This window comes from Mangifera indica, chromosome 4, assembly GCF_011075055.1.
Source record: "Mangifera indica cultivar Alphonso chromosome 4, CATAS_Mindica_2.1, whole genome shotgun sequence".
Classification (NCBI taxonomy): Eukaryota; Viridiplantae; Streptophyta; class Magnoliopsida; order Sapindales; family Anacardiaceae; genus Mangifera; species Mangifera indica.
The window spans coordinates 19,735,630-19,762,699 of NC_058140.1; the positions used below are offsets into that span (position 1 = coordinate 19,735,630).

The 27,070-nt window shown below is 32.9% G+C and overlaps 3 protein-coding genes and 1 pseudogene across 5 annotated transcripts; all 4 read left to right on the forward strand.

Moving 5' to 3' along the window:
• The first annotated feature begins 8,008 nt into the window (after positions 1-8,008).
• LOC123213012 (glyceraldehyde-3-phosphate dehydrogenase, cytosolic-like) lies at positions 8,009-10,739 on the forward strand. The gene is made up of 11 exons (XM_044632324.1): positions 8,009-8,133; positions 8,232-8,264; positions 8,623-8,723; positions 8,825-8,940; positions 9,024-9,123; positions 9,277-9,484; positions 9,591-9,688; positions 9,817-9,959; positions 10,092-10,175; positions 10,268-10,357; positions 10,451-10,739. Exons 1-11 carry the CDS (start codon positions 8,130-8,132, stop codon positions 10,494-10,496), a joined length of 1,023 nt encoding a protein of 340 aa, XP_044488259.1. The 5' UTR covers positions 8,009-8,129; the 3' UTR covers positions 10,497-10,739.
• A 2,517-nt stretch (positions 10,740-13,256) lies between these two features.
• Positions 13,257-14,897, forward strand: LOC123214374 (annotated as a pseudogene).
• A 2,773-nt stretch (positions 14,898-17,670) lies between these two features.
• LOC123214919 lies at positions 17,671-21,758 on the forward strand. 3 transcript variants are annotated; one of them, XM_044634946.1, is made up of 3 exons: positions 17,671-19,048; positions 19,959-21,279; positions 21,516-21,758. In XM_044634946.1, the coding sequence occupies exons 1-2, from the start codon at positions 18,368-18,370 to the stop codon at positions 21,261-21,263; spliced, it is 1,986 nt and encodes a 661-aa protein (XP_044490881.1). In that variant the 5' UTR covers positions 17,671-18,367; the 3' UTR covers positions 21,264-21,279; positions 21,516-21,758. The 3 variants fall into 3 exon arrangements, with proteins under 3 accessions (XP_044490881.1, XP_044490882.1, XP_044490880.1); XM_044634947.1 differs by lacking the exon at positions 21,516-21,758 and having other exon boundaries at positions 19,959-20,286; positions 20,575-21,488; XM_044634945.1 differs by lacking the exon at positions 21,516-21,758 and having other exon boundaries at positions 19,959-21,488.
• A 2,157-nt stretch (positions 21,759-23,915) lies between these two features.
• LOC123214922 (lysine histidine transporter-like 2) lies at positions 23,916-27,003 on the forward strand. The gene is made up of 7 exons (XM_044634949.1): positions 23,916-24,141; positions 24,212-24,595; positions 25,234-25,627; positions 25,741-25,846; positions 26,330-26,421; positions 26,510-26,578; positions 26,668-27,003. Exons 1-7 carry the CDS (start codon positions 23,969-23,971, stop codon positions 26,764-26,766), a joined length of 1,317 nt encoding a protein of 438 aa, XP_044490884.1. The 5' UTR covers positions 23,916-23,968; the 3' UTR covers positions 26,767-27,003.
• The last annotated feature ends 67 nt before the right edge of the window (positions 27,004-27,070 follow it).

A 27,070-nucleotide genomic window follows, 5' to 3' on the forward strand; every position in this document is an offset into this window, starting at 1 on the left:
GAAGGAGGATTTTTCCGTAACAATCAGCATTGCACTCTGGAAAATGTTCTGTATCATTTCCAAAGGAATAGAGTTTTCATTCTTAGCTCCCATATTTCTTGGTCAGAATGCTGTTCCAAATTAAGGATCCATATTGGTCCTTACATTGGCCCTTGTGGTTGTAATGAAGCCTTCAGAAGGAAAGATTCTGATGGATTAACTAGATTTTTCAAACATAGGTCTGCAAGATCTTGTGGAACAGCCTTCTGATCAAGAAGATGAGAGATAAGAATCAAAACTCTATACCATTTGAAAATATTCTTTCACAGGATAAAGCAGGATCTCTGGCTTCTTGATACACCAGGTGAGTTTTAGTCTCCTAAAAGTACTGGTTTTTCATTAATTGCTTGGGAAATGAGTTTTTGCAGCTGCAGAAGATGGAAAAAACCAGAGTTTGGACTGAGGCAGCTTGTCTGCCTTGGTAGGGTGCTTCAGGGGAATTTTGGTGCTGGATGAGGCTACAGCTTCTATTGATGCAGCCTAGAGCAATGTGTTTTGGGAGATAACAAGAGAAGACTAAAATTACGTATACTAATAATAAGTATAAATTTGTGTACATAATTTTATTGTTGAAATACAATTCAAAATAGTTGCTCTCCGATATTGTAAGCTCCAAAGTTTCAAAAATCCCTTCTCAAAGTTGCAGTCAAATTAATCATATTATTAACGTATATCACCAGTTATACAGAATATATAAAAAGTTTTCTTATTAGTAATCTTAGACAATGACATTGAGAATATTGTTCATACTGTTTAAAAAAATCAATTGATCCAAATGAAGGTTAATATACATAATTAACTATATTTTAAAAAATCATTCATTCATTTAGTCAGATTTTATATCAATAAAATATAAGAGAGATGTTAATACGTATGATTGTAACTTATTCTATATCATTTGGGATGTTAAAATAAGTTTTTTGGTTTACAATAATCTTTCAATCTTTTGTTATATTAATACATTATGACCAGCTTAGATCAGTGTCTTCTAACTTGAGAAAGGATCAGAAGAGGATGTGTCAGTGTCAAAATTAGATGTTGGCCTTGGATTGACATCCTGAAGCAAAGGGATCACCTCAGGTTTCAGGCCCGCGCGGCGTGGGTAAAGGTGAACTGCTGACTTCATGAGCCATGCCAAGCATGCATACCATTACCACGTCCAATTTCCCTCTTTTTTTATTCGTTGGGCCTCAACTCAACACATTGCCCATCTCCAATCTGTCAACTGTTCCAATATCATTTTCATAACTACAGTGTTTTTAAATAGAATATTGATAAGATGAATAAACAATTCAATCTAACTGATAGTTGGATTAATTGACCAATATCATGACCCATTTGTATTATCAATCATTGTATTTATAATATAGTTAAAGGATAAGGTTTACGTATGAATTTTAAAAAAATTATATTTAATATCGTTATATTGATATCAATAATTGGGTTTTACATGATCAAATTGTGAATAGGGAAAATTTAAGTGGTTGGATTCCAACTCATTCGAGTCCAACTATGAAAACAATTTTTATTCAAATCGTTTTTATTTTACTTAGGAGGTGACAATTCTACCCATTGAGTCAACAATCTAATCCAATTTTTAAAAGGCAAAATGATATTTTCCATCTAAAGTATTCCCTTATCTCAAGTTTCTATTATTTAACTTTGAAAATCTTATTTACCTACCTATAAATAGTTAAAATTAACTGTAACACCCCAAAACTACAATAAAACATATGAATTTATAAGATTTCAAAAATCTCTTAAATAAAGCCAAGTCTTGAATACAAAGTTTTTCAACTACAAAAACATTAGAAAAAAAAAAATCTTTCAAACAAGCATACAATCATATAGTTACTAATCTATTTTATTTTTCTTTTAGCCAATCTTCCCGGTTAACTCCTCTTATTCTTTATTCCCCAAATGTTAAACAGAAACTCACACTTTATGACATCTCTAATTTGCAAAAATGTTAATGACGAGGGGTGAGCCGTCAACTCGGTAAGCAAAAGCTAAACGTTATATATACATACTTAAATATTTAATTCAAATATTTATAAAGAAAATCAAATAAAAAAATGTCAAACAAAAAGAGGTGCTTACACATATAAAACCACAATTAAATAAATAAATTATTTCAGAACCTTTCAAACTACCAAACTTAAGTCAAATTTTATTTTAAACTCTTATCATGTAGTGTCATCTGTACTCCCGATGACCTGGGCAAAATTTTAGAATTAGATGTTATAATACCCTCAGGTATATTCCAGGGGTAATTATGTCTTTTGACATTGTTTTGAGATTTTTCTCATTTTAAATATATATATGTATGGGTGTGTTATATATATAAATAATATATATATATATATATATATATATATATATATATATATATATATATATATATATATATATATATATATATATATATATATAGTTATTTATATATATATATATATAAATACAAAAAAAAAGTCAAAAAGAGAAAAGGAAAAAGACAAAGAGAAAAAGAGAAAGAGATAAGGCTTTATATAAAAAGAGAAAAAGAAGACAAAAGAAGGAAACTTCAAGAATTTCCATCTTCTCCCGTAAAAACTCCAGCAGCCAGCCCTTACCTACTTGTTTTCTTCATTTTTAGAAGGAAAGTGGATGATTTGAAGAGTTTGAAAGAAAAGTAAGGAAAGAAAAGAAGAATAAACACCTTGGAAGCTTTGGTAACCAAAGATCTCCTTCTTTTCCCTTTCATCTATGTTTATATGCATGTTATGTGAATATGTTAGTGTGTTTTGGTATTGATTTAAAGTTGTCTTGGTGATAAAGGAAGCAAAACAAAGAGGAGGAAGCCAACTTGCAAAGATTTGACTTGAAATAAGGTAAAGGATATCATCCTTGATATGTGACATGTTTTAGGCTTTTGGCTCCTTGGATCTATGTTATAAATGATGATTTTGATGTTGAGGAATATTGTTTTACCATTTGGGATGTCTATGTATGTGATTTTGTTCATGGCAGAAAGTTGCATAATATTTACAGTTTTTGCCACTGAGTTCGTCCCATGTTTTGGCTGCCTTATTTGATGAATTATGAGTGATACTATATCTTGTTGGAAAGCTCTTTGAATCCTCTTTCCAATGATATATAGCTTGTATGAATTAGAGATCATTTGGACTATTAAAGATTTGTATGAACCGAAAGGACTGGTTTACTAAATAAACAGAGGAGGCAGTTTTGTCACCGAGTTTATCTTACGTTTTGACTGCCTTATCTATGGAATTATGAGTGCTATTATATCTCGTTGGAAAGCTCTTTGAATTATATTTTCAGTGATATATAGGTTGCATGAATTGGGAATCACTGAGATTGTTAAATATTGCATGAACCACAAGGACTGCTTTATCAAATAAACAGAGGAGGCAGTTTTTGCCACTAACTTTATCTGCTGTTTTGACTGCCTGATTGAATGAATTATTAGTGCTATTATAGCTTATTAGAAAGCTCTTTGAATCCTCTTTTCAACGATATATAGCTTGTATGAATTAGGAACCGTTTGGACTATGAAATTATATGAAAAAGATGGCTGCCCTGTCAAATGAACAGGGTTGTGAACAGTATTTCACAGTTTTGGAAAGGAAAAGAAAGAAAGGAAAGGAAAGGAAAAAAAAAAAAAGAAGAGAAAAAGAAAAGAAAGAAAAGCAAGAAAAGGTTGGGACTCAAGATTTAGGGGTCGTCCCAAGAGTAATGTCTAGTGAGTTATGAATAAATTTAAATGGAAGCAAAATTAGTAAGATATAAGACTCGCATGCATGCTATAAACTATGAGGGGGCACTTTACACTACACCGCCCGCAGTAGGGCACGTCCACAGTAGGACACATCCGTAGTAGGATATAGGCCCCCAGTAGGGTCCGCTCGCAGTAGAGTTCAATTCAGATTCAGAAATAGTGTAATGAAAGAAAAAAAAAAGCTTGAGCTTAGAAAAGTGTCAAATCCCTATAGTTAACTTCCAGAAAGTATTAAATAGACACCAAATGGGACAAAGTATGACCCAAATAGTAAAGAGTGAACTAAATTACCCCCCTCAATCTCTTATAGAGGTTAGGATGTGAGGTTGAGTCTCAAAAGTGAGTTAGAACAGGAAAAAAAAAAAGATAGTTTACTTGATTCTTTCCCCTTATTGAGTGTTCTTATCACTCACTCCCTTTTCTTTCCTGATTGTAGGTACAGGTGATCGAAGTAGCTGCGAGGCAGGGTCAGGTCAACGTAGGTAGATCCAGTTAGAGTAGGTTATCTCTGGTTTATATTACATGCATACAGTGGCATGTTCTTATCGACTTTTGACTTTTTGAGATTATGGTACAGTTGCATATGATTACTCCATGTTTTCAGATACTTTCATATGAGTCTTCATATGAGTATATATATCTTTTGTTCGCTTCCAGATTTTCAGTTTTCTTGGAATGCTTCCTAAACACTTTTAATGATGTGTTTATTTTAAAGTATTTTTAACAAGAAAAAAAATAGACGCTCCGAATATTAATTCGTAACATTTCTCCTTCGGTGGGTAGTACTTCTAGGGAGAGATGTTACAAATGTCACTTATAATCTCAGTGACCCGATCAGAATTTCAGAAATGTGCACAATAGAACAAATATTCCAGCTAGACCAAACTTATAGTTTTAGAGTTCAGAGCAAATATTCAGAGACTACGAACAATGAGTCAAAACCGCATATATAAACAAAATTTCATATCATAAATGTACCATAAATAATTTTATTGAATCAATGTCTAAGTAATTAAAATTTGAGTGGAACAAAAAAGTATACATAAATATTTTATAACTTACAAAAGTCATTTCATATAAACAGAATGAAATATCATTTATATAACTTACGATCCATGTATGTGAACAAAACAATTATATATAAATCAAAGAAATATCTATATTATATAAACAAAACATTTGTAGAAATTCTTTGGGTTTGATAGAAAATGTTTATAAAAATATTATATAACTTACGAAAACCAAATTTTTCAGATTTGACTATCATTTCCAAACATATAACATTTATATGCATACAAAAAGAATAATTTCCTCTTACCTTGATTAACAACAAAAGTCTATACAAACTCTTATATGATCCAAACTATCACGTACAATCTATTTAGATCTTAGCCAAAACCAATGAATTTAAATTGTAATAATACTCTTAGTAATATCCTTAAATCTCGCTAAAAATCCTCAATTCCAAAACCAATTTCACAGATTCTAAGAGTGTCTAAGGTGAACAATCCTAGACCTAACTAACACATGTCTACACTGTACAACCTTTGTTCCATGAATTTTATAAATTTCTACACAAATCAAAACATTACAAAACTTTGCATGGACAAAGAAGACATATAGATGGTTTACCAAAAATTATTCAACTTTAAGATATATATATATATAAAACAAACTTCTCAAAAATTACTTTCTTTCACAGCTCATGAACACAAACAACAGTTTTCAGGTTTGACAGTTCAAGCTTCTATCAATTTTATAAAATTCTATATAACTAAAAATTTACGAAATTTTGTAGATATAAAGTTAACATATTGAAGTTTTTCATCAAAAAATATGAACCGGAAAATCTTTAAAAAGCTATGTAAAACAAAATTTTTATCATAAACCATTAACACTATTAAAAATATTTCAAATTGATCATATACTTTTATAATAATTTTAATAGCTAGCATATAATATATAAAATTTTGAAAACTTCCAGAATTAAACTATACAACTAATTTAATTAAAAAAAAATCATGTCACAATTAATTCAAAAAAAACTAAAAACTATATTTCTTTACCGATCACAAATTCTGTCAAATAAATTTCAGGTTTAACACTCAATACATTAATAATTTTAATAAATTATATTAAATTGATAAAATTACGAAAATTTCCACAACATAACTAGACATATTGATTTATATGAAAAAAATTATTTAAATTGAAAACGATAAAGAAATATATATATATAAATAAATAAATTTTTTACAGACATGAACTTCCTTAAAAAATTTCGGGTTTATTATTTAAAATTTCTAGCCAATTCTATGAAATTTTTAGAACTTCGGAAATCATAAAATTTCATAAAATAGTTAATAACTCTTTGTAATATCTCAAATAATTTTTTTTTACAATTTTTCCAATAGTATAAACTATCTATTTAAATTTACAAAGTTAAGATATCAACAAATTACTAAAAATCTCTATTTTTTTTCTTTTTATAAAATGAAATTAATATATAACATAAAATAGAATCAAATGTATATAAGTTTTCTTTTGTTTTTAATTAATTTACCAACTAATATAAAACTATCATAAAACAAACAATTTATAATACAAAATTGAATTGACTTCCAAAAAAAAAGAAACCTAATCCTCAAATCATAAAACATGTATATATCCAAATAAATAAATAAAAAATATTGAGACATACCTTAATGCAATAAACTTATATTAACAACACTACTTCACTATTTTAGTCTCATATTCACAATTTTTCTCGTCCTAAAATCAATACTCAAAACCTTTCTCTTTGTTTTGAAGAAAAAGAAAATCCTCTCTCTCCTTTTATTAATATTAATTTTTTTTATCACAAATAAAAAATCTCATCTCTTTATGGAAAATTTGACTATTATCTTACTTTTATTTAATAAAATATTTTTAAAAATTTAAACTTACTTTATCTCCTAAAATTTAAACCTTCTCCTATTTAAATAATAATAATAATTAAAAAGTGAATATTACATTAACGAACCCTAACCCCTTAAAACTTTATTTCTCTCCCCATAAACATTAAATATTAACCATTTCTCTCATAGACTAAGTTTTAAAAAATGATATTTTCACCCTCAGGGTTTAGTTTTCAAATTCCGACACCATCTCTAGTGTCATTGTTGGAGGTCTCTCCCTCCTAAAGTTTCCTCTTCTCTCAACTGGATGCCCAATCAAACGTTGAATAAAACTGGAGAAATGAAATGCTTCATCGAGAAGACAAAACTCTTCATCTTTCCAGACAAAAATTTTGTTGGTCGTCTTTTCAGAGGAGGGGAGAGAGACTGTCGAAGTATGGTGATGTGTCCGTTGCTGGTGATAGTGTCAGAGATTGAAAACTAAATCTTGAGGAGAAAAAATCATTTTTAAAACTTGGTTTAGAAGATAAACTTTTAGTTTTTAGAGTTTTTGAGAGAAAAAAATTAAATTTTAATTTATTTTTAATGTTACAGATGAAATGATTATTTTATCTTTAAAACTATCAAACTTAACCTTTTATAAGTGGGTGTTTAAAATTTTTATAGTTAAAAAATAAAAACTTAAACAAGCAGAACACTTTGCGTGGAATGAGTCCTTTGGCCTTTCTAAAATCCTTGGTATTATTCAATGATAAAATATTAACGCTTGTTTTGTACGCCATTGACAAGTTTTGATCAACAAGAGCAATCTGGACTGTCAAGACCCACGGACACAACAAAATTCGACTTGTCCACCAAGCAGGCATAGAGTAAATCTAGAAGCATTGTTCATGCAGATATCATTATTAACATGTAAATCTGTGATTGGTCAATAACAAATCCAAACCCTTTTCGCCTTTTTGGTATTCAAATCCAATCTGAATTGTTACAGACTGGCAAGGAGCTTCAGCGCGAGCCCGCTCATACTGACCTTCAGCCCCTTGGATTATTCCAACACATAACCCCCACGCTCAGCCCCTTGGATTATTCCAACACATAACCCCCACGCTCATTTCCACAAACTACGAAAACCTCGACTCTCTCAACTCATAACTATTGGGTCGTGATTTCAGTCGCCGTACAATCACGTGAACTCATCTTATTTAACCTGTAATAATCCAGCGGCTGGAAGAAAACAGCGACTATTTTAGTCAGCGGCTCTGTTCAAAACGGTAATTTTCTTTCTTTCTATGCAAGGCAAAAAAAGGTCACGTGACCTTTCACCCTCTCTTCCTTTAAATAGCCCTTAGGCCGCTCCCTCTGTCCACCAAGCTAAATCTCAGCATTAAACTTCGTTAATTTCTTCGATATAATCAATGGGTAATTTCTTGTCTTCTTTGTTATATTTTTCTTTTTTTCACTAATTTTATTTGAATTTTCCCTTGATGATCTTCTCTTCGTTTATTCGATTTGTTCAGCCGCAGACAAGAAGATTAAGATCGGAATCAACGGTTAGTTTTTTAAAATTTTGTTTTAGGCCAAAGGACTATTTTTCATCCAAATTTAGGGACGTTTTTAATGTTATCTTTATAAGATTTTAAAAATTAAAAATCTCATTTATATGTTAAAAATTTTAGTTAAAATTTGTGGTAAAATCTTTTTTTAATTCAAAAATTTTTAAAATTAAAATTTTATTTATTTCTTTCCCTTAATTTAAAAATCTTATAATTTTTTCTAACCTCCTGAGTTTAAGTTTGATAACACACCTGTACTTGAGGTGGGAAATACTCCTTTGGCCTTTGTTTTTTAAGTCGAAGAGTTTGAGGCATTCAAATTGTGATTTGACTTTGGGAAAAAAAAATGTGTTAGGTTTTGGAAGGATAGGTCGTTTGGTTGCCAGAGTTGCTCTGCAAAGGGACGATGTTGAGCTTGTGGCTGTTAACGATCCTTTCATCTCAATTGACTACATGGTGAGTCGATTATGACAATTGCGAATCTTGATCATTTCACGTTAGATTTTTTCAGTGCATATATAGTATTAATGTTGTTTTGAAATGATGATGCAATGCAGTCCTACATGTTTAAGTACGACAGTGTTCACGGTCAGTGGAGACACCATGAATTGAAGGTCAAGGATGAAAAGACCCTCCTGTTCGGTGAAAAGCCAGTCACTGTGTTTGGTATCAGGTATAGTTTATTTTGTGTTTTATTTTGCTGTCAGGGAGTGTATAAAATGTTTTATTTACATGTTCATTTTTGTGATCTTAAAGGAACCCAGAGGAGATTCCGTGGGCTAAGGCCGGAGCCGAGTATGTTGTTGAGTCAACTGGAGTTTTCACTGACAAGGAAAAGGCTGCTGCTCACTTGAAGGTTTGTTATAATTATTGTAGATATTGGTTAATTTGTAAAATCAATGGATGATGTCATGCCACAGAGTGATAAACTTTTCATAGTGGATTTGTGGAGTGGTGATAATGTTTCTTACTTTGTGTTAGTGCTGACTTGGAATGTGTTGTTGTTCAGGGTGGTGCCAAGAAGGTTGTTATCTCTGCCGCAAGCAAAAATGCTCCCATGTTTGTTGTGGGTGTCAATGAGAAAGAATACAAGCCGGAATTTGACATTGTTTCAAACGCTAGCTGCACTACCTACTGCGTTGCTATTCTCGCAAAGGTTATCAATGACAGATTCGGAATTGTTGAGGGTCTTATGAGCACTGTTCACTCCATCACCGGTAATATATCGGCTACGTGGGTTCTTATTCATTATATGCTACAATCAAAAAAAGAAAAAGAAGAGAGAGATTAAATTTATCTAAGATTTGGTTTAATGCTATACAGCTACCCAGAAGACTGTTGATGGACCATCAATGAAGGACTGGAGAGGTGGTAGAGCCGCCTCCTTCAATATCATCCCCAGCAGCACTGGAGCTGCCAAGGTATGCTCAATTGTTGGTTTGATTCCTTTTTTTTTTAGAGTATACTTGTTTCTAAAATTACTTACCAGAAGAAAAATACTTGTTTCTAAACTCTTAACATATCGACTCTTTCACTGTGGTCCATCTAGGCTGTCGGAAGAGTTCTGCCTGTTCTCAATGGCAAATTGACTGGCATGTCTTTCCGTGTTCCTACCGTCGATGTTTCAGTCGTTGACCTCACTGTCAGACTTGAAAAGGAGACAACCTATGATGAAATCAAAGCTGCCATCAAGTATGAGGATGAGGATAGATGTTTTCTTTAATGTTTCTGTTTTATTATCTTGGTTCAAATGTTGAGCCACGTCATACTTTCTTAAATTTCCCTTGTAATTTTGTTCATCACTTATAATTTGATGATACACAGGGAGGAATCTGAGGGCAACCTTAAGGGCATTTTGGGATACACTGATGAAGATGTTGTTTCCACAGATTTCGTGGGTGACAGCAGGTAATTAACATTTTCATTTTCTACATTTAAAGTTCATTGCTTTCTAAAATTTCATATCTAAAGGTCTGTGTGGGTTGCCTGTGCCAATGCAGATCAAGCATATTTGATGCCAAGGCTGGCATTGCTTTGAACAAGAACTTTGTGAAACTTGTGTCTTGGTATGACAATGAATGGGGATACAGGTACTGGGAATCTTCACTTTCACCGATTTTGTCTATTAATGAATGTGTTGCTTTTGCATATGCTTGACATGTTGCTTGGTTTTTGCATTGCAGTTCTCGCATAATTGACTTGATTGTCCACATGGCATCCACTGCTTAAACTGTTGCGGATAATCAGAGCCAGAGGCGTTGTCTTTCATGATTTGTTGGCTTAGAGTTTATTTATTTATACATGGAGCTGGAATAAACATGAGTTGTTTTAGATGTTTAGTTCCCCTTTCTGGGTGAGAGTTCAGAGGGATGTTGAATAATTTCATGGTTTATAGCCGGTCAGACAAGCCTCTTACCGATTTCAAATTCGTCATTTCAATAATCAAAAGCAGATTGTGTTATTTCGTGAAAACTGAACTTTGACTAGTGCTTTGCTATATTAATAATTTGGTACTTAAAATAAGGTTGCATTCAAATCGAACAAAAATAAAACTCAAGCTTGGGCTCGGGCTCTTCGAGCTTGTTGCAAATGAGTTCGAACCGGATTCCTTTTGAGCTCTAACTCGGCTCGAACTTGATTCAAATACGAGTTTTAACTAACTCGTTATTAAAATAATATCGTTTTAATATATATCGATTAAAGCGATATCGTTTTGTATAAAAAATTTTAATTTGTGAGTTTGATGAACAACTCGAGCTTGAGTTGTAGGCTCAAGACTGAGCTTAAGCTTATTTAAGGTTAACTCATTTTAGATTTGTTCAAGTTAAGCTTGATCTCAAGTTTAAATAAGTTTGATTCGAATCTAACCTTATTTAAAATAATTTGCTCTATAGATATTACAATGCACCTGATTTGCATATATCTAGAGGAGGATTTGTACAAAGTTGCTTGAACATGGACTGTCAGAATTTGGATCGAATCAAGTTCAATCTCAAATTTATTGATTTAGAGTAAAGTTAAGTTTGAGTTGGATCTTACTTTGACTGTCACACATATCATTTCAATAATACCTGCTTGCATTTGCTTTTGTTATTTTAGCACGTACTTGAGTCGATAATTAATTTATTATCAAAATTTAAAGTTGTTATAAAATAATTATTTTAAACATTAATAAATATAAAAAAATGTTATATTTGGGTAAATTAGTATGTATATTTAAATATTATATTTTGTTAATTGTAATAAAAAATCAGTTACATATTATTTAATAAAACTGAATGCTAATATCATTGTCAGGTAAAAATTAAAATATAATAAAAATAATGCTATTCTGATATTTAATACTTTAAAGTAAGATAATGATTACGTTAGCAAAAATTTTTTGGGCTAAACGTCAACTTTCTAACCAAGTTTAGATACGTTCTCAAAATCACGTTTATAAAATTTAAAAAACTAAAAGTTACATTTATTTATTTAAAATTTTAGTTACGGTTAAAAGCAAAACTATCATTTAACAAAAAAAATTAAAGTTTTATTACCTTTATCTTCCTCAGTTTAAAAATTTCACAATTGTTTTCACATAAAGTTTGAAAAATCAACATTTTCCCTTAGGGTTTGCAAATTATTGTTGGAGACTGTGAAATTCACCATCTCTGGCTGCATTGGTGCTCTCTCCCGGTTTATTTCTCCCTATTGATCAAATTCCAAGCACCGAGCACCCGATTTCCTGTGACAAAGACAATTGGAAATTGGGTTCTCTGATGTTTGGGATTTGATCGACAGAAAGAGATACGCTAGATAAGAGAGCCAACGTAGTTGAGGATGGTCATCTCCGACAATGGTTTGTAAACCCTAAAAGAAAATTGTTAATTTTTTAAACTTTAGGTAAGAGAATCATGAGTTTACAGACTTAGGGGGGCCACCCAATAAAATTTTTCTTTTTTAATTTTTTTTATTAAATAACAATTTTATCTCTAATCCTAACTAAGTTTTTAAACAGATGGGTGAAATTTTTGACTTTTTAAATCTCATAAAATATGAGTTAGAAAATACACCTAAACTTGGGAGGGAAATAGTTCTTTGGCCAAATTTTTTGTGACGTTAGCTTTCTATTAATAGATCGCCATAATGGTTCAAATTAAAAAATATCTTAACATTACTGACCTTATGCGGAGTTTTACCTTGAAACCCACTGTTCCTCTTCCCTTATCCTTCCACCCTCGTTCCACGTCTCCTTCCTCGCTCAATGTATTTCATTTTCAACTCTCTCTTCTTAGTTACAGTAACAAATTTTCATTTTTAAAATTTTTTTTATAGTTTTATTCTAATGGTTTTAATCGATTGGCAATTATTTCAATTTCTGTTAATTACAGACAAATCTCTTTATTTGAACTGATTTTTTCTAACTGAAATAATTAAGTTTGCTTGCTTGGAGCCGATTTTCTTTGCCATTGACTGTAGAAACTCCAAAAATCATTTCAATTTCCTTTACATTCTAAACAAAATTGAATTGAATTCTGTAAGCACTCCGTTTCAAACCAGGTGCTACAGGTTTTATAAGTTGAAAACAAGAAAATAATGAAGAAAAAATATTCTTATATTGCAGCCATACCCAGGATTTAAAATTTAACTTGGATATCGAACTCTGTTTAAACTTCACCATGTGTGGTATGGTTAGTAGGACAAGGTTTGTGAATATACTTATTATTTTTCCTTTTATGTTAATTTATTTTAAACTGAAAAGAAAAGTGAATAAACTGATGCTTTTAATATGTAAATACTTCTGTTAATTTTGGGTAGTGATGTTTCTATTGGCAACGCAGGAGTGGTTGGATTCTCTAATTTGTTACATTGCAACGTAGTCATGATCTTCTATCTCCAAAAATTCCTTAAAAGCACTAGTTTCCCCCCAAAATTATTGATATCTTGTACCCTTTTCCATGCTTCCCTCAGAAATTGCTTTCATGCAGTTTCTTATTCTTCTCTTGATTGCAGTTTTTTAGACCTGGATTAGATCATCAACAAGATCAATGTGTAGACTCTACAAGACAATCTGACCTTGATGTTGTCATTTCTAAAATTCATATGGGAAGCACTGAAGATGAGGTTTTTCAATCTCTCAAGCAAGATGATATATGTAGTAATATGCAGCTTTCTCATCACCTTATTGATATGTTGCTTTGACGGTTCAAGGATGATTGGAAATCTGCATTGGGTGTTTTTAGATGGGCAGAGTCGTTCCCAGGGTATGAACATACACCAGAGTTTTATGATAGGATGATAGATATATTGGGGAAAGCAAAATGAATGGATCAGATGAGAGCTTTATTGGTGGAAATGAATAAAGGTCATTTTATCACAAATAATACAGTTGCTAAAGTTATGAGAAGGTTTGCTGGTGCAGGGCAATGGGAGGATGCTTTGAAGACATTTAATCGGTTAGGAACTTTTGGATTGGAGAAGAACACAGAAACCATGAACAAGTTGCTCGACACCCTTTGTAAAGAGTACAAGGTTGAGCGGGCCCATGCAATTTTCTTGGAGCTCAAATCACACATTTCTCCAGATGCTCATACATTCAACATTTTCATCAATGGTTGGTGCAAAGTCAATTGTGTTGATGAGGCTCATTGGACTATTCAAGAAATGAAGGGACATGGTTGTCGCCCATGTGTCATTAGCTACTCAACTATCATTCAGTCTTATTGTCGCCAATACAATTTCAACAAGGTCCATGGATTGCTTGATGAAATGCAGGCTCAAGGTTGTCCTCCAAATGTTGTAACTTGCACCACTATCATGTGTTCACTAACAAAGTCAGGGGAATACAAAGAAGCTATACAAATTGCTGATAGAATGAAAATGGTTGGTTGTAAACCTGATAACACATTTTTACAATTGCTTGATCCATACTCTGGGGCGAGCTGGTCAAGTTGAAGATGCTTTGCATGTTTTCCAGTCCGAGATGCCAAAGAATGGTGCTACCCCTAATACCTCTACCTATAATACTATGATTGCTATGCTATGTCATCATGCTCAGGTAAAGATTGCCTTTCGTCTTATCCAGGAGATGGAGAATATAGAACATTGTAAGCCTGACACTCAGACATTTTACCCATTGCTCAAATTATGCTTTAAAGCTGGGAAAACAGATAGTTTCTTGAGCCAATTATTGAATGACACGGTGAATAAACATCATCGCAGTATTGATGTCTCAACCTATACACTTTTAATTCATGGACTTTCTAGAGCCCGCAAATGTGGATGGGCTTGCCTCCTGTTTCAGGAGATGATTGCTCAAGAGATAACACCTAAATATCAAACATGTCGTTTGTTATTGGATAAAGTCAAGCTGAAGAATATGTATGATGCTGCTCAAAAAATTGAAGATGTCATGAAGAACTTATGACTGTGCTTAATTCCTATGATATATTCTATTTATCAAATTAATTGGTTTTATATTGTACAACAACATAGATGTAGCTATAATCACATTTGACATTTGTTTATTGCTGAAGGCATTAATTTTTTAAAACGGGCAGATTTGTTATGAACATGTAGTACCCATTGAGGGTAATTTTGTATTTGACTTATCAGTAAAAGGGCAAAAAATAAACAGTATTAATACAAGCTTTGAATTTGTATGCAATGAGCATTATTTTCAAAGTGTTTCTTTATGCTGAATAATTGTAATGAAAAGCGGATATATCAAGGTTATCAATATTTGTTGATCTTAGGAATATTTTGTGTAGCTGACTGAATTATTGATTATTCAATCATTTTTTGGCCCTGGCAAACATTTCAAGGGGTGTGAAAGTTGGCTGCCTGTGATGGTCATCATTCACAGGACTAAATTAAACAGAAGTTAAATTAAGATGTAGGTGATCGCTAAAACCCTTTCTTCCTTTGAGATTTTCCATGTGATCCTACTTTCTTTGTCATTTAACACAAACTGTCCTTTAATACATTTGATTCTTGCAATCATAACGTGTCATGTCATTTTAACAGAAAGCTGCATAACATTTGCTGCGGTTGGAGGTAAGGCAAACAGAGCCAGAGAACAGGAGGATTATTCTGTGAAATCCAAAAGTGTTCATTAATAAATTACTCGGCGCATATTTTTCTACCCAGATTTCATTGGTGCCAAATGCCCTTAAACGGTGCTGTCTATTTTGGTAAATAAATCTTGACTGGTTTTAAGAACAAAATAGACTTGCTTCGAACTCCAATCTTTCTGCTGTAAAATATTGTCATATTTGTTATAAAAAGTTTGATCGAATGTGATATTTATATATCAAATCAGTAATTTTATAAAATTCTAAGTCTGTGATTAAGGAGTTGTTCTGAATGTGAATGTCTAGTGTCTACTGATATGAACACTTTTCTTTATTATTATTATTATGTTTTTGTGTTTTTACTCTTTGTTCGTCATAGGAGTTACTGTATCAAGTGATCTTAGTCCATTGGATCCAATAATGAGTCCATTGAATCTAACATTCCGGAATTCAATCATGCAATTTAAGATATGAAACTGAAAATGGACCCGCAATAGACCTATGACCCCTCCTCAACTTCTCAGTTTCAGTAAAACCATGTGCTAGATGGGGTCAGTTTTTTTTTCCACCGTTGCAAATTCTTAAGCACTAATAAAATAGATCTTTTCTTTTTGTACTATCTGGGGTCAGTGACAACACAGGCCTGCCTTGCCCTTGTCCCTTGTCCCTTGTCCCTTTATGCTTATTTTTTAATGCAGGTTCTCCCATTACCTGTTTGATTTTGCCTTCTGTTGTTGAAATTTAAACCCAGAACAAATGAATTGGCATCCCCCCAAGCCTGAGGGGAAATTTTGCTTTTATAGAGACGGCAGATGAACCATGTCACTCTGAAATCATCATACAAAAGTCAAAACTTTGTTTTCACAGCCACTCCCATTTCAATAATATGCCAATGCATAGGTGTGCAATATACCAGTAAATACTATACTATACTATTAGTTTAAATCTTGACAGGCAATGCTCGGTGACAAGATTATTAGAACAGACAGAGGTTAGTACAAAGAATAGTTGAACCAATCAGTCAGTCACTGGATGGTTCTATTGTAAACAATACAGGCTATGCAAACAAAAAAAACCCATTTTTTCTGGGTTTCTCTTCTAAGCAATGTTACGTGTAAATATTTTTTAGTATAGATAATTATTATCATATGATTGAGTATTATTTATCTTTAATTTAAAATTATTCAATCATATAATAATACATCTTTTATGTATTTAATTATATATTAAAAATATATATATATAATTTTATAATTTTTTTATTCAATAAAATTATGTGTATTTATTTTTTATAGTATATAATTGAATATATAAAATATTAAAAATAAAATAATATTTTATTATATAATAATTCTTTATTTATATTTTTAATTATATATTTAAAATTATATATATAATATTATTTATTTTATGTGTATAAATAAATATTGTGTATATAAAACAAAAGATTAGTTACTGTCAAAAATATTTTGGAATATAAAATCCAAAAGCAAAACTACAGATATGCGTATTCCGGACAGACAATGCATGCACCGGCCCACACTTGAGTAGCTAGAAATAAAACTCTGCATGTGACTCTGAGCCTCATGATTCTGTCGTGATTGATGGAGAAAGGGCCTGTCCAGCATGGCGTGTTCCCCTAACTACTGGCCAGTCTTTATGTGTTTTTGGTACAACCAAATAGTGTTTCGCTTATAGAGAAGAGACATAAACTATTCTTCAACTGCGTTAGAAATTATGTCAAAATGGTAGCTATTAAGTGACATTTGGTTCTTTTCTGGCTCACCCTTCATTTCGTACACGGCCTAACCAACTTGTCTTGTCTATCTTTTCATGGCAATCTGAGGAAACCATGCATTGACTGGTTCAAGTTGTTTAACCCACCTAATAAATTCTCCTCTGCTAACCGGACAATTACATAGCCTGATTAAGCAATTAAAAAGATTAATTAAGTCATTTTCCAGTTGATACTTTCTTGCAAAACTTGTATGATTGGTGGGTCTGGTTAAGTTCATTTTTAATTCAGTCGGAAGTTGAGCTTATTAAAGTTTAAAATTTTGTAATCACATTTTTAAAATTTTACATTTACTTTCAAATTTTTTATCTTTGTATGAAAAATTTCATCTAAATCCCTCAAATCTTAGTTTGGGTAAGCAATTTTTATCTTAATTTGGGCCCACAGCTCTTAAACTCGTTCAATTAAACCCTTGCATAAATTTAATTATGCCAAACTAGGCCCAATAATATTCTATTCAAGCTTTCCTTGATCGGAGCCTTGATAGCAGATAAATATGTGAGATAACAATGGTGGGCACATGTAAATGAGTATAAACAAAAGGGCTTTTCTAAAATGAGTCATTGAAATCTGCGATGTATATCCCCAACTGTCTCTGTTTTTGTGGTCTGTATTTCCAGAGAAAAATCTTAGCATTTAGATGACATTATCATCATCATCATCACTTGGATAACTGTTCTTTGTCTCTCTACTGCCCTTCACTGATTATGAAAGGAATCCAATTTCCACCTTCTTTTCTCCGCCATCAAAAAAGTGCTACAGAAAATCTACAATCAGGTGATCAATCTTTGGTTGTCATCATCTGCAAAACAGTGCAATGTTGAAGCTTCCTTACTCATCCGTATTTCCCGTGAACGACAAGGCCTCTTTTGTAATAGCCTCCTTTCATCATCGTGTGTGACTTCTTTATCAACTGTTCATAACACAAGCGTTAATGGGTTCCGTCTCTTTTAGTCAGTTTTCAACTGTCTACAGAGACCAGTCTTATCTCTCTTTTCCCATTTAGCTGTTAGCTGCTGGCTCTCTTTCTTGTTATAAAATTCTCGTCTCTGGATTCTAAGATTCCTTGTAGCTTTATCTTTTCACAGTCTTTATCATACAAAGAATCTTTTTGTTCTGTAAGTGTTTATAGTTTCACTTTACATTCTTAAACTGGCTTCACTTTATCTGTGTATTCTTGATAACATCTGAATTCGGTTATTATTTAAGAGTCTAGAAAACCTGGTATTCAAGTTGAACGATCTACTAAAATGCCTCCCTCATACTTTCCTCTTCGTTGGGAGAGCACAGGAGATCAGTGGTGGTATGCATCACCTATAGACTTCGCAGCTGCAAATGGGCACTATGAGCTTGTAAGGGAGCTTCTCCACCTTGATCCAAATCTCCTCTTTAAACTCACTTCTCTTCGCCGAATTCGCCGACTTGAAACTGTGTGGGACGACGAGGAACAGTTTGATGATGTTGCAAGGTGTCGCTCTCATGTGGCAAGAAAACTACTTCTTGACAATGAAACAAAAAGAAGCCACAATTCTTTGATTCGTGCAGGCTATGGTGGCTGGCTTATCTACACTGCTGCCTCAGCTGGAGATGTGAGCTTTGTTAAAGAATTGTTGGAGAGAGACCCCCTTCTTGTTTTTGGAGAAGGAGAATATGGTGTTACTGATGTTCTATATGCCGCTGCTAGGAGCAAGAATTCTGAGGTTTTCAGGCTAGTTTTTGATTGTGCAAATTGTGTCTCGCAAGGAGAATTGAGTGAGAATCAATCGGCTTATAAGTGGGAGATGATGAATAGAGCTGTTCATGCCGCTGCTAGAGGAGGGAATTTGGAGATTCTTAAGGAGCTTCTTGGGGATGGTGCTGATGTTTTAGTATTTAGAGACGCGAAAGGATCTACCATTCTTCATTCAGCCTCTGGGAGAGGGCAGGTTGAGGTAAGGGCTTCTCTGCTTAGTACTTGTTCATGGGTTTACATTGCAAAGTTTATGTTCTTGTAGTATGGATTGTTGGTGGTGCCAAAAAGAACATTACTAGAAAATTAGTTTGCTCTTTTTTGAAGCAATTGAGCAAAATTTTACGTGAGTGCCAATGTCTTCTGGACTATCTTAGATGAAGTTTTGGTATTCTATTTAAGTCTTACAATTGGAAAAAAGAGGATTAAATGTGGGAGGAAGGTATTCAAAAAATAGATGCAGTAATTAAATTTTGATACATGATCTCATACTTGTGTGGTTGACTGAACTTCTTATGTAATTTAAATGATAGGTTGCGGTCGCTGAGCAGAAAATGTCTTTTTCATCGATGCTTTTCTTGAACTAGCTCAGGAAATGTTTTGGTTTTCAATGTCCACACTGACCTTCAGATAATGAAGATCCCAGTGTGACAGTCAGATTTTTTAATTTCAACTGGGATATTTATGAAGTTCTATTTTTTAAGATAAGTACTCCGTGTAGTCTCCAGATGAGTAGACAGCATAGTACATGTTTTCTTCACATATCAGGGCTAGGGACGTAATTCTTAAGCTTAAGAAAGTTGTTATCTGTAAATGAATGGCCATTTAAATGAACTGCCTGTTGACCTCTGATAATAACGGTTACTGTTGTTAATTTTGATCCTTTTTGAAACCTTGAACTTGGGAATCTTGTATATATTGTGAATCTTAATTTAATCTTCACATTGTGACTATATTTCCTGATTAGGGGTGGCAAACATGACTGACCTTTTTAAAATATTCCTTATAATGGAAATTCTGTGAAGCATGTGCAGGGAGATTCAACGTTATTGTTCATGACTCTGTGTAACAACTCACTTTATAACTGCTTACATTGTTATTGTTTTATTCAGGTAGTGAAGGATCTTATTGGATCCTATGACATTATCACTGCCACAGACAATCAAGGGAACACAGCATTACATGTGGCTGCTTACAAGGGTTACTTAGGTGTGGTAAAGGTTCTGATTGCCACATCTCCCTTGCTGATCCCTGTCACAAATAGTTATGGAGACACTTTTCTTCATATGGCAGTTGCTGGTTTCCGGACTCCTGGTTTTCGAAGAGCAGACAGGCACATTGAGCTCATGAAGCAGCTGGTATATGGCAAAATAATGGACTTGCAAGACTTAATAAATGTCAGAAACAATCATGGAAGAACCACACTGCACATGGCTGTAGGTGAGAACATTCAATCTAATCTGGTGGAACTTCTCATGACAGTGCCATCGATTAATTTGAACATCCAGGATGGTGATGGAATGACCCCATTAGATCTGCTCAAGCAACATCCAAGATCAGCATGTTCTGAAATTTTAATCAAACAGTTGATTTCAGCTGGAGGAATCTCCAATTGTCAGGATAATGTGACTAGACATGCCATTGTTTCACATCTGAAAGGACAGGGTATAGGTAGCAGTCCTGGATCTTCTTTTAGGATCCCTGATGCAGAGATATTCTTGTATGCAGGTTTTGAGAATTCATCGGATGCTAGTTGTGATGCAGCAAGTGTAGAGTACAGTTCATGCCGTAGTGAACTAAGCGATTATGACTCAAGTAATTCATTGAATTATAAGAAGTTGAGTTCTATTAGTCATGCTGCAAGGCGCCTAAAGTTTCTTCTTCAGTGGCCAAAGAAAAAAGAGAGAAAAATTGCTAGCTCAGAGATGGGAGTTGATGATCCTTTTGAGGCCTCCAGTGTGGATCAATTTTGGGAAAACAGTCCCATTCCACTTCGACAGAAGTATTCAAAATCTGTGTCTTTTCCCAACTGCAAAAGGGATTTTTCTTTGAGAAGTGACTTACCAAGTCCATCTGTTAAAAAGAAATTCACAGCAGGGCTAACACATGGTGTGATTCAAGCATTGCCACATTTACTTCTTCCAGTTCATTCATCTTCAAGTCCTTTATCAGGGTCATCAATGTCTTCACCTTCTGCAATGGATAAAGAAAAGGGTGTCGATATTTCAGAACCCTCTTGCTCAAATCAGCCATTGGATCGTAAAATGCCTCAAATGCACCAAAAACAGATTTCCTTGAATAAGAAGTTGATGAATCAATATTTCTGTGTTGGTGCACAAGGCCTAGGAGTGGAAGTTCCAAGTAGCTTCATGAGGCCAGACAGAAGTTACAAGCATGTCAGCTCTTTAGTTGCTTGATCTAAATATGTCAAAGGTTTTTTTTTTTTTCTTTTTTTTTTTTCAACGAAACTATTAACATCCTGTTTTATGAATCCAAGTCAGATAGTTTTGTGTGTAATTTTTAATGGGATGCTAAGAAAAACATGGGCTTGTGGAATATGCATAAGACTTACAATAATTGTATCTATCTGTTTGGTTTCTCTAAGTTACATAAAATTCTCAATCTGAGACAACTTTTTTTCTTCTGAAATCTTTCGAACCACTTTGCAGTTCTGATTATGCTTTAGTGGGGATAAAGTACCCAGTTTGTGACACTGAAAATTTGGCGTCGACAGTTCGGAAATTTGAAGTTTTACAAGAAGCATACAACAGGATTGGCTTTGCTTTACAAAAACTGTTATTTAATCTTGAGATTTTCATCCTATCTGGCTAGGCATTTTGTTGCATCATCTAAACGTAGAACAGTTCCTCTGCATGTCAAATGAGCTCGGTTGCAGCTTTATTTAATCCTTTAAGGGGCGTTTGATTTGGGTAATGTTTGATTACTAAAATAGAAAGATTACCTTGAAGATAGATTACTTAGAAGATTACTGGGTGAAATAATTACTATGTTTGATAAAATTTGATAGATGTAAATAATTATTGTGTTTGGTTAAAAATAATAAAAGATTACTAGTAAATTTTTTACTTAAATGCGCTTGAATATAATTATTTTTAATTATTTTTTATATTATTTGTCATATTAATTAAAAATAAATTTATTTTTATTTCAAAAAATTAATAAATAATAATTTTTCTATAATAAACTCAATATTATCCCAATAATCTTTAAATACCTAAGATGAAGATGGAAATCAGATTACCACCTATATTACCTGTCACGTCAGTATTGGTAATAGAATATTACTGTAATATTTTATTACTGACAAACCAAACAAGGGAATAAAAGATAGATTACCAAGGTAATTTTAAAATCTCTCAACCAAACGCACCCTTAAGGATATCTGAACAGCTTTGAACAGTTCTCTGCTTGTCAAATGAACAGTTTTGAGTAACTAATCACGTATACAAACAAAGTGTCATCATGTAATTAGATGTTACTTTATTCATAATTTAAAATCATCCAATCATATGATGATACATCATCTGAATACCTAATTGAATATTTTAAATTTAGTATATTTTATTGATTTTCAAAACCTTTTATCTAATTCTGAACCTGTTATGAAAGAAAACTTGTTCATCTTTCCAAGTTAGAAGCTAATGAGAGATCATCTAATTGTGGCATGAGCAAAATTTGATCCACGCCAATGAAGACTTGGTAAAACTAACACTGGACTCTATGATTATGACACAATTTTTTTTTAATAATTAGAGATTTTGTTCATTTTTATTAGATGAGTAAATTGAGATCATACTGACCAAACTCATAACTTAAGTTAAAGTTTCATAAATATAATAAAGACTATTATGCCACAGTTTTTCACGAATCAATTACTTATTTGCATCCTAATCCTCTTAATCAATTACAAACTTCTTTATGTCCAAGCCACACTTGATTAACGAGACTCCAAATTGCCTTATTAGTTGTTAACACGAACTCACAACAAAGGTCAAAAGTCTTCACATTCCATTTCATAGTACATGAGATCAACAAAGGTCTTCATATTCCGTTTCATAGCATGTGAGATGACACTTCGAATTTGTAGTTTCCTTAACAATAAAATTACATATACCCATTTTACGTACACAAATATATACATATTTATATTTATTATTATATAATTAAATAATTTTAAATTAAAGATAAAATTATATCTAATTATGTAATGATATATATAAATATGTATATAATTATTTATTCAAAATAAATACACATAAAATTACTCTTTAATTAAACCTAATAAACATAATTAAAGGGTGAGTTTGGTTGAATAATACTTTATTATTAAAAATAAAATAAATTATTATAAAAATAAATTATCTCAAAGATTATTATCTCTAGTTGACAGTAATATTTGATTAAATTATCTCAAAGATTTTTTTTTTTAAAATTATCATCTTAATAGCAATATATTTTTTAAAATATTTTGTATGATATATTGTTATTTTAATTAAAAAAACTTTGTCTTATAATATAATAAAAATAAAAATAAAAATAGAAACTATTTATTATAATATTTCACTTAACAAACGACGGTTCCTCATGTAACATCCTGATTTTTTGTCCTCAATGAACGAAAAGCAATCACAGCCAAGAGATCGAAGCAATATTTTTTTTCCCCTGATAGTAGTCAATACGAAAAAGAAAATTTCTGGTAGTGTTCCTTGGAATCTGGGCACACCATATCCACCAAAGTCAAAAGCTTGAATCTGTTTTTGGTGGAAAAACATGGCCTTATGCTTCAGAAATAACAGAAGCCATTCTGTCAACGAACGGTTGTCCCAGTTTCAACAATCACTTAATAATAATAGAAGAGTAACAGCTGAAACTAACAGAAACAACCCAAAAGTTTGCTTCAACAGAAAACAGAAAACTAGCACTTAAACGCTATTAATGGCCGATGTCAGACTCTTTAATCATTGCCCTATCTATATATTGTGGTCGTAGGATATACTGTTCTAATGTTACATCCTTCTGTGACTGAGGCTGTCTAATCGAGTAGCTTTATTTTTCTTTTCATTGAATTTTTTCAATTTATTAAATTTTTTGAGGAAAGATTATGGCGAATCAGTCACAGCAGGATGGAACACCAGAGCAGAAGGCCATCGATGACTGGCTTCCTATCACCTCCTCCAGGAATGCAAAATGGTGGTACTCAGCATTTCACAATGTCACCGCCATGGTTGGAGCTGGTGTCCTCAGTCTTCCTTATGCGATGGCTGAACTTGGATGGTATATATATTCATTTATATAATGAACTTCCTCAGTCTTCTTTTTGATTCATTTTTATGTTTAATTGCAGGGGTCCTGGAATTGCCATCCTGGTTTTGTCATGGATCATAACATTGTATACGCTGTGGCAAATGGTTGAAATGCATGAAATGGTGCCTGGAAGGAGGTTTGATAGGTACCATGAACTGGGCCAATATGCATTTGGTGAAAAGCTTGGGCTGTGGATAGTGGTGCCCCAGCAGCTTATTGTGGAAGTTGGTGTGAACATTGTGTACATGGTGACTGGAGGAAAATCTCTGCAGAAATTCCATGACACAGTCTGCCCCAGCTGCAAACCGATCAAGTCCTCTTACTTCATCGTCATATTTGCTTCTGTCCACTTTGTTCTATCTCATCTCCCTAACTTCAACTCCATTTCTGTCGTTTCACTCGCAGCTGCAGTCATGTCTTTAAGGTACATTAAGCCGGGCTATTGGAATTTATGGGCTCAAAACAAAAGCATGACATGCTATATTTATAAAACGGAGAGCTTATTGAAGGGTGAATGAATGCAAATCCCACGTAAATATAAATTGTATGTCTAAAACAGATAATATATAAAAAATAGATTTAACCATTAAACAGAGATATTATATATGCATTATGATTAGGGTTTGATCCAAACCAAGTTGGTTCAGTCTTAAAACCCGGCTCAATTTAATTTACTTTAAATTCAATTAGCTTGAATTTAAACCGAATTCGAATTAAAAAGGTTAACTCGTTTTTTAAACTAAATCAAACTTAAACTAAAAGAAGTTTAGTTTGATTCGACTCATGAGCTCAGAGTAGTTCAATTCAGTTTGAACTTGACTCTTTATTCGATTTGTATTACATCAACTAATTGTTAAAACAATGTTGTTTTACCTATAAAATAATAATATTTTATAAATGAGTCACAAATTCAAACTACAAATCCAAATTATGGATTCAAGACATAAACTTAAATCGAATTATTTTTTATTTGAATCAAACTCCAGTTAAGGTGTGTATAAACTTGACTTAATTTGTATCTATTCCTTATGATTTATTCATCCATGGTTAACTTGTTTGTAGTTACTCAACAATAGCTTGGACCGCTGCACTGGGCAAAGGGGTGAAGCCGGATGTGGACTATTCATACAAGGCAAAAACCAACACAGGAGTTGTCTTCGACTTCTTCAGCGGATTGGGAGAAGTAGCTTTTGCATATGCAGGACATAATGTGGTTCTGGAGATCCAAGCAACAATTCCCTCAACGCCTGAGAAGCCATCAAAGGGACCAATGTGGAAAGGAGTTGTTGTTGCATATATTGTTGTAGCTTTGTGTTACTTCCCAGTCGCCATTGTTGGTTTCTACATTTTCGGAAACACTGTGGATGATAACATCCTCATCACCCTGGAGAAACCCGCTTGGCTTATTGCTCTAGCTAACATGTTTGTTGTTGTCCATGTCATTGGAAGCTACCAGGTTCTAATCTAATTCAACAGCCAGTCTAGTCCTCATCATCTTTCTTGTTTTATATCTGAAATTGTTTCGGAAAAGTTTTAACATTAGTTTCTCCTATTCTACGGAAGTTGCAGATATATGCAATTCCAGTGTTCGATATGCTTGAAACTTTCCTGGTGAAGAAGTTGCGCTTCTCACCTTCCTTCTTTCTTCGCCTTGTTACCCGAACTACATATGTTGGTAAGTGCATACCAAACCTCTCTGTTTTCTCTCTCAAGAATTCATTCCATTGTTTTAAAACTCAGACCAAACCAATCAGATAGATATAGGTTTAACCCAAATCTAACAGTCAATTTTGCTTATGTCAATGTTTGAAGTCTAATTAGTGATTAGAGATTTTTTACTTGTGTTTCAATCAAATGATTCATAAATCTATCATATCTATCATTAAGGTATTTAATTGAATACTTAAAACTATGTGTTTATAGTTTAATTGTGTAAAATTTTGCAATCGCATTCCATTTGAAAAGGAATATACATCACATATCATCATCCCACAACTATATTGGGATGAATATTGTTTTAATGTTTATATAATTTGTCATCAGTCAAACCGTCGCCGGACGGAAAGAAAGGGTCGGTCCAGATTTGAAAACAATGACTCAGAATGCCGAGTTTAAATTGATACTAACAGAAGAAATCGTTTAATCTTTGTTGATTCAGCGTTTACAATGATAGTGGGTATATGTGTTCCTTTCTTTGGTTCGTTGCTGGGATTCTTTGGAGGATTTGCTTTCGCCCCAACAACATATTTTGTAAGCATTGCCTTACACATTTCCATTCTCCAGCTATAATCCTTGACACTATCAGTTAAAATTCTGTATTCTGTTGTGTCTTTCTCAGCTTCCCTGCATCATGTGGCTTGCCATTTGCAAACCAAAGAGATTTAGCTTGTCTTGGATCATAAACTGGGTAATCTTCCCTAGACCTTGTCTCACATTAAAAAAAGCTTGTTTTCAGGCTTAAACTGAAATATAAACGTATCTGCATTGTGTGTTCAGATCTGCATAATTCTGGGGCTTCTGTTGATGATTCTGTCACCCATTGGTGGGCTAAGATCATTGATCATTTCTGCCAAAAACTATGAATTTTTCTCATAAATTGCGAGGTGGGATGGAAGAGATGAAGCTGCTTTCAGTAGATGAAGATGAGGAAAACGTTGGGTTGAGGCAGAATTGGCTGTACTGTACACGAGACTTGCTAAGTGGAGAATTTTATAGCTTGAGTCAATAATAATTTTACTGAAAGTGTATGTATGTTGACACCTACCTAGTCATCTGTCAAATAACATTCCAGAATCCAGAGCCCTCCTTCTTTCACTACTTTGTACCCTATCAATTTAACATCAACAATAAAGCTTCCTTATTCATCTCTACTTCTAACCAATGTTTTCGTATGGCGACT

What these genes read in the sequence shown, in the direction of transcription:
- LOC123213012 (XM_044632324.1), top strand. An exon ending in AGGCTGCTGCTCACTTGAAG is followed by an intron (nt 9,124 to 9,276) that starts GTTTGTTATAAT and finishes GTTGTTGTTCAG; the next exon opens with GGTGGTGCCAAGAAGGTTGT. An exon ending in GACAATGAATGGGGATACAG is followed by an intron (nt 10,358 to 10,450) that starts GTACTGGGAATC and finishes TTTGCATTGCAG; the next exon opens with TTCTCGCATAATTGACTTGA.
- LOC123214922 (XM_044634949.1), top strand. Translation starts at nt 23,969, where the DNA reads ATGGCGAATCAGTCACAGCAGGATGGAACACCAGAGCAGAAGGCCATC. An exon ending in GCGATGGCTGAACTTGGATG is followed by an intron (nt 24,142 to 24,211) that starts GTATATATATTC and finishes GTTTAATTGCAG; the next exon opens with GGGTCCTGGAATTGCCATCC. An exon ending in ATGTCATTGGAAGCTACCAG is followed by an intron (nt 25,628 to 25,740) that starts GTTCTAATCTAA and finishes CGGAAGTTGCAG; the next exon opens with ATATATGCAATTCCAGTGTT.
- LOC123214919 (XM_044634946.1), top strand. Translation starts at nt 18,368, where the DNA reads ATGCCTCCCTCATACTTTCCTCTTCGTTGGGAGAGCACAGGAGATCAG. An exon ending in CTGGGAGAGGGCAGGTTGAG is followed by an intron (nt 19,049 to 19,958) that starts GTAAGGGCTTCT and finishes TGTTTTATTCAG; the next exon opens with GTAGTGAAGGATCTTATTGG.